This window comes from Tachypleus tridentatus, chromosome 1 (genome assembly GCF_004210375.1).
Source record: "Tachypleus tridentatus isolate NWPU-2018 chromosome 1, ASM421037v1, whole genome shotgun sequence".
Classification (NCBI taxonomy): domain Eukaryota; kingdom Metazoa; phylum Arthropoda; class Merostomata; order Xiphosura; family Limulidae; genus Tachypleus; species Tachypleus tridentatus.
In genome coordinates, this window is record NC_134825.1 from 185,448,667 (window position 1) to 185,456,116 (window position 7,450).

Consider the following 7,450-nt stretch of genomic DNA (forward strand, 5'->3'; position numbering starts at 1 on the left):
ATTGTTAGTTATTTGATTTAATACCATTGTTAGTTTGGTTTGATAACATTGTTAGTTATTTGGTTTAATACCATTGTTAGTTATTTGATTTAATAACATTGTTAGTTTGGTTTGATAACATTGTTAGTTATTTGATTTAATACCATTGTTAGTTTGGTTTGATAACATTGTTAGTTATTTGGTTTAATACCATTGTTTGTTTGGTTTAATAACATTGTTAGTTATTTGATTTAATACCATTGTTAGTTTGGTTTGATACTATTGTTAGTTATTTGGTTTGATAACATTGTTAGATATTTGATTTAATACCATTGTTAGTTTGGTTTGATAACATTGTTAGTTATTTGATTTAATACCATTATTAGTTTGGTTTGATAACATTGTTAGATATTTGATTTAATACCATTGTTAATTTGGTTTGATAACATTGTTAGTTATTTGATTTAATACCATTGTTAGTTATTTGATTTAATAACATTGTTAGTTATTTGGTTTAATAACATTGTTAGTTTGGTTTGATAACATTGTTAGTTATTTGATTTAATACCATTGTTAGTTTGGTTTGATAACATTGTTAGTTATTTGGTTTAATAACATTGTTAGTTTGGTTTGATAACGTTGTTAGTTATTTGATATAATACCATTGTTAGTTTGGTTTGATAACATTGTTAGTTATTTGATTTAATAACGTTGATAGTTATTTGATTTAATACCATTGTTAGTTATTTGATTTATACCATTGTTAACTTGGTTTGATAACATTGTTAGTTATTTGGTTTAATAACATTGTTAGTTTGGTTTGATAACATTGTTAGTTATTTGGTTTAATAACATTGTTAGTTTGGTTTGATAACGTTGTTAGTTATTTGATTTAATACCATTGTTAGTTTGGTTTGATAACATTGTTAGTTATTTGATTTAATAACATTGTTAGTTATTTGGTTTGATAACATTGTTATTTATTTCGTTTAATACCATTGTTAGTTTGGTTTGATAACATTGTTAGTTATTTGGTTTAATACCATTGTTAGTTTGGTTTGATAACATTGTTAGTTATTTGGTTTAATACCATTGTTAGTTTGGTTTGATGACATTGTTAGTTATTTGATTTAATACCATTGTTAACTTGGTTAGATAACATTGTTAGTTATTTGGTTTAATAACGTTGATAGTTATTTGATTTAATACCATTGTTAGTTATTTGATTTATACTATTGTTAGTTTGGTTTGATAACATTGTTAGTTATTTCATTTAATACCATTGTTAGTTTGGTTTGATAACATTGTTAGTTATTTGATTTAATACCATTGTTAGTTTGGTTTGATGACATTGTTAGTTATTTGATTTAATACCATTGTTAACTTGGTTTGATAACATTGTTAGTTATTTGGTTTAATAACGTTGATAGTTATTTGATTTAATACCATTGTTAGTTATTTGATTTATACCATTGTTAACTTGGTTTGATAACATTGTTAGTTATTTGGTTTAATAACATTGTTAGTTTGGTTTGATAACTGGTAGTTATTTGGTTTGATAACATTGTTAGTTATTTGGTTTAATACCATTGTTATTTGATTTAATACCATTGTTAGTTTGGTTTGATGACATTGTTAGTTATTTGATTTAGTAACATCTATAGTCATCAGTAATATTTCTACTCTGCACATCTTGCTTGAATAACAATGACAACTAATGATTATTAGAATCATAATGTTAAAACCACGTATGTTCAAGAAGTCTTGATAGAAATGGATAATATACCTTATGACCTGAGCGGTGAGTAATTCGTCTTGAGGGAAGACACTGAATGATTGTTGCAAGAGGGGCATAGCTGTGTAAGTTATTTTACTGTTGAAACTTAGATACGACAACAGTAAGTATAGAGCAAAATTTAAAGTTTATTTCTTATTGTTTGTTTTCTTCTCTTCAGAAAACAGAGATAAATCACCAAATGAGACACGAGCTAAAAACGACGAACTTGTGGACAATAGTGCGTCAGATTATTGCCGAAGTCACGTGACTATGGTGACACTACTTGTCCTTCTTCAGACAAGATGAGCTTATTAAATTAAGAGCTTCGTCACTAAGACTGTTACAGTCCTTTTCCGTCTACAATTGTACGATAGTGTCCTGTAATATAGACGTCGTGATACGATGCCTTCTTAAGCGAGGTCAGTGGACATCTGGTCAGTGGACAGTTCAAGCTACTGGGACAAGATCTATAGTGTCCCCTTGTTCAGATATCTAATAAAAATAAGAACTGAAAATTTATGTTGAATTTGTTCTTCGAAGTGAGAGAACTTGCTGGATTTCCGTTCCGGTGATTTAGATCTGATGGAAAAGATTTAAAATAATTGTTCACACACAGTCACACTTCTGGCTGTCTTTGTTGTTTTGTTTTAATGCATGTGAGCTTTGCGAAAGGTGTTGTGTGAAAAAACAACAACTTCAAGAAGTTTTGCGAGAAGTGTTAAAGCTAACTTGAATATTTTACAGAATGTCTAGAGAGGTTTTTGGAACTGTAAAATATAGTATAATTCTGAAATATATCTAAATTATTTGTGTCAGTGTTTCATATTATCAACTATTCATTCTTTTCTCCCCCTTTATAAACATGGCAGTTTAAAATAGGACCATTTGGAGGCTATCCCTAATCCCTGATAGATATAAAACATTAAAACTAAAACGTATCCAAGTCAGAAATATTGTATTGTTAAAATCTGGTTTAACCCACTCTTTTGATTTCCCACTTTGATGTCCTGTTAAAACAATTTTAAAACACGAAGTGACTGCATCGTTTCCGAACAAGCCGCGCATGCGTTATGCACTTGTTACCTTATAAAACTGTAAAGTCAGCAAATATTGACCTATCATATGGTGACAACCACTGCTGTTGAATTTTCAGCTAGTGGTTTTGTACTTTTAAATATTACTGATCCGTTTCCGTGTTCCTAAGTTACAGTTCAAATTTCAAATCTTATAAGTTTATTGGGGAAAATGACTCCGAAATCAGTCATCGCTTTACTGAGTGAAACTTGCTTACCTAGTAGCAATGACGGTACGATTTTGTAGGGAAGTAAGTTTACCATCCTTTATTTACTGCACAAACATCAGCAGTGGAACGACAAATGATATTGAAATGTTAAACTTACAGCTATAGCTGTAAGTGGATTTTTTGTCACCAGAACTGTTGTGCCAAATCGAATCAAGTGCACAGTGCCTTACGAAAACAGTGATCAAGCAGTTTGATAGCCCTAGTCTTTACGTTATCTTAGAAACAGAAATCGATACACAAAAACAATTGCCTTTGTCAATTAGAATGAGAAAGGTGTCACGTGTTGCTAACAATTTAAAATAGTCTTTGATTAATTTAATTATGCATTATAAAAGGGAACCTATTAAAATGCGCAGGAGACATTAAAAAAACGTAATATTATAATAGTAAAACATGCTTTTCTCGGGATGGGGATATCCGATCATCAGACTCTAAACCCCGTAAGGAAACCTTTGATTTATTATGTAACTAATTTCATAAGTTAGTCAATTGTCTAAAATAATTTCGTTAAAATTTACTTTCTAATATTGTCAATAAAATATAGAAAAATGTCATTAAATCCTAATGAGAAACAATAACTAGAAATGATCTCTGGGCTGTCTAAAGAAAGAAAACATACAGTAAATTAAATAAAAGTAGTTCTAGTTACAAGAAACTACTATTATTAGTTATATTAAAAATTATTGTAAAGAAAAATAATTTTCAAAATCTGTGACTGAGCACAATATACAAAATACATTTTATCAAAAGTGTTAGTGAAGTCTACAATATTAAAGTTGAAACTGATTAAAGTATACAATATTAAATGTGAAACTGATTGAAGTATTGAAAATAAAATTTAACAGATTGAAGTATAGAAAATAAAATTACCTGACTGACTTATGGAAAATAATATTTAACTGATTGAAAGTACGAAAATAAAATAAAATAATCTTAAGTATAGAAGATAAAATTAAACTGATTGAAGTGTAGAAAATAAAATTTAACTGATTGAAGTATAGAAAATAAAATTTAACAGATTGAAGTATAGAAAATAAAATTACCTGACTGACTTACGGAAAATAATATTTAACTGATTGAAAGTACGAAAATAAAATAAAATAATCTTAAGTATAGAAGATAAAATTAAACTGATTGAAGTGTAGAAAATAAAATTTAACTGATTGAAGTATAGAAAATAAAATTGAACAGACTGACTTATGGAAAATAATATTTAACTGATTCAAAGTATGAAATAAAATAAAACTAACTTAAGTATAGAAGATAAAATTAAACTGACTAAAGTATTGAAAATAAAATTTAACAGGTTATAGTGTAGAAATAAAATTACCTGACTCACTTATGGAAAATAATATTTAACTGATTCAAAGTAAGAAAATAAAATAAAACTAACTTAAGTATAGAAGATAAAATTAAACTGATTGAAGTATAGAAAATAAAATTTAACTAACTGATATGGAAAATAATAATATTTAACCGATTTTAGTATAGAAAATAAAATTTAACTGATCGAAGTATACAAAATAAAATTTAACAGATTGAAGTATAGAAAATAAAATTACCTGACTCACTTATGGAAACTAATATTTAACTGATTGAAAGTATGAAAATAAAATAAAATTAGCTTAAGCATAGAAGATTAAATTGATTGAAGTATAGAAAATAAAATTTGACTGACGTATGGAAAATAATATGTAACTGATTGAAAGTATAAATATAAACTAAAACTGATTGAGGTATAGAAAATAAAATTTAACTAACTGATATGGAAAATAATATTTAACTGATTGAGGTATAGAAAATAAAATAAAACTCATTCATGTATAGAGAATAAAATTAAACTGATTGAAGTATTGAAAATAAAATTTAACTGATTGAAGTATTGGAAATAAAATTTAACAGATTGAAATATAGAAAATAAAATAAACCTGATTCATGTATAGAGAATAAAATTAAACTGATTGAAGTATACAAAATAAAATTAAACTGACTGAAGTATAGAAAATAAATTGTAACTGATTAAAGTATAGAAGATGAAATTAAACTGATTGAAATATAGAAAATAAAATTAATTGAAGTATATAAAATAAAATAAAACTAATTGATGTATAGAAAATACAATTAAACTGAGCGAAGTATGCAAACTAAAATTTAACTAATTGAAGTATAGAAAGTGAAATTAAACTGTTTGAAGCATAGAAAATATAATTACCTGACTGACATATGGATAATATTTAACTGACTGAAAGTACGAAAATAAAATAAACTTAAGTATAGAAAATAAAATTAAACTGATTGAAGTATAGAAAATAAAATTTAACTGATTGATGTATAAAAAAATAATATTTAACTGTTTGAAGTATAGAAAATATAATTATCTGACTGACTTAAAATAATATTTAACTGATTGAAAGTACGAAAATAAAATAAACTTAAGTATAGAAAATAAAGTTAAACTGACTTAAGTATGGAAAATAAAATTTAACAAAGTAAAAAATGAGTAAAGTGTACAGGAATAGGAACCTAATATTTAAGTTTTGTAATTATCACAAAATACGAGTTTCTGTGGTTCGTTGTAATGAAATATAAAATTATAGTCCTGTTCAAGATTTACTTTTTTATAGTTCAAATAATAACAAAACCTTCCTAGTGCAACTGTTCAGATTGAGATAGTAGCTAGTAAATAAACTTTAATTACTGTGTGAAGGGTTTTGCACGATAGTAGAAGTCGATATTGTCATGGTTTTACGGTGAAGAATTATCTCAGTGATTTGCCTTATCTGAATCCATACTTTCTTCTCTCACTGGATTTTTCCAGCTTTTTCCTCGTCTTAAACTTCGCTTTTTTATCGCTAATAAAACCGATTTTTGAGATATTTTTCTAAGTCGGACTTTATTATCGGACATGGTAAGAGAGAGAAACGTTTTTCCAGTTTCTTGTGGTACCGTGCTCTAAATACAATAAAATAGAACATCTGTAAAACAAACAACCGTAGTGACTAATTTTAATATCAAAGTTTTGATGATAAAGGTAAAACTTTTTTTTTCCCACACCAGGGTCGCTTCATTTACCGCGTTTTGGTGTTGGTGCAGATAATGTAAAGCTGAAGTACATGTCGTAATTATAGATGTCGCTGAGTTTTGACGTCCACTTCAAAGGCACATCTAATCCTCTTGTAGCCTGTATAGTGTGGAATTATATAATTGTTTTATACATTTAACGCCAGGGCGTTTGTATTTTGTAGCCATGACTAGTTGTTTAAAAGATAACCGCTATAATTATTATAATAATGTGGTTCATAACGATATATGAAGTATCTTAATACGACATACTTGTTGTAAGGACTTGAAACAATGTGTCGTAGTATCTTTGTGGAAATAATATATTTATTACCCAACAGAACTTGTATATGTTCTAGTAATATGGCGGTGTTTGTATAGCTTGTGGTGAACAAAATGGAACTGCTTTAAGAACATCTTTTTCTCTTTTGTGAATTCCAATTGTGGAGGAATTTGAAAATTTCAGATTTATAACAAATTATGAGCATTTCATTCATTTCTTACTTTGAAATATGGATTAGTTGGAGTGAAAACGGAATGTAACATAAAGAGTTTATCAGTAATTTGTTTTGTTTTTAGAATTCAACGTGTTAGAAGTTACATGTAAATGTTGACCATCTCGTAGTCGTGACGTTTGTTTTTATTAAGCACGTGAATCTTCGCTGAATAATCTAGCTTCCAGTTTGTCTCAATAGGTCCTGCTCTGTTTACACTGGTTTTTGTAAGTCCTCTGTAGTTAGAAATAAAGCCTACTGTTTTGGCACAAAATATCGTTTCTAGAACTTTCTCTGTATATTCGATTAAATTTAGAGAGAAACAAGAAGAAATAAATGAAATTCACAAAGTATTTCGGAACGTTCAGTGAAGGCATGTCGTTAGAATATTTATTGTTATTTATACTAAACAGACGTATCTACGAAAGGACAATATTGAAAGAGAAAAAAGCCAACAGTGGTCAGGTGGGTTCGACTCGTTATCTCATGGTCGCGGGTTCGAATCCCCGTCACACCAAACATGCTCGCCTTTTCAGCCGTGAGGGCTTTATAATGTGACGGTCAATCCTACTATTCGTTGGTAAAAGAGTAGCCCAAGAGTTGGCGGTGGGTGGTGATGAATAGCTGCCTTCCCTCTAGTCTTACACTGGTAAATTAGGGGCGTCTAACGCAGATAGCCCTCGAGTAGCTATGCGCGAAATTCAAAAAACAAACAAACAAACGAATTGAAGTAGAATATTCTGAAACGTATGACACCCATCTGTTAAGTGTTGCCACGACTGACATATATTTTAATTTTGATTGAGTGAAATACAGATCGACTTGTATAGTGAAAAA

General features: G+C 28.3%; 1 protein-coding gene across 1 annotated transcript in view; it reads left to right on the top strand.

Moving 5' to 3' along the window:
- The window catches only part of LOC143232118 (uncharacterized), a 168,733-nt gene extending 165,099 nt beyond the window's left edge, over positions 1-3,634 (top strand). Inside the window, exon 6 of the mRNA XM_076467208.1 lies at positions 1,935-3,634. Within this exon, the coding sequence (XP_076323323.1) occupies positions 1,935-2,062 (128 nt within the window). The 3' untranslated portion in view covers positions 2,063-3,634. The remainder of the gene's footprint in view (positions 1-1,934) is intronic.
- Positions 3,635-7,450: the final 3,816 nt, after the last annotated feature.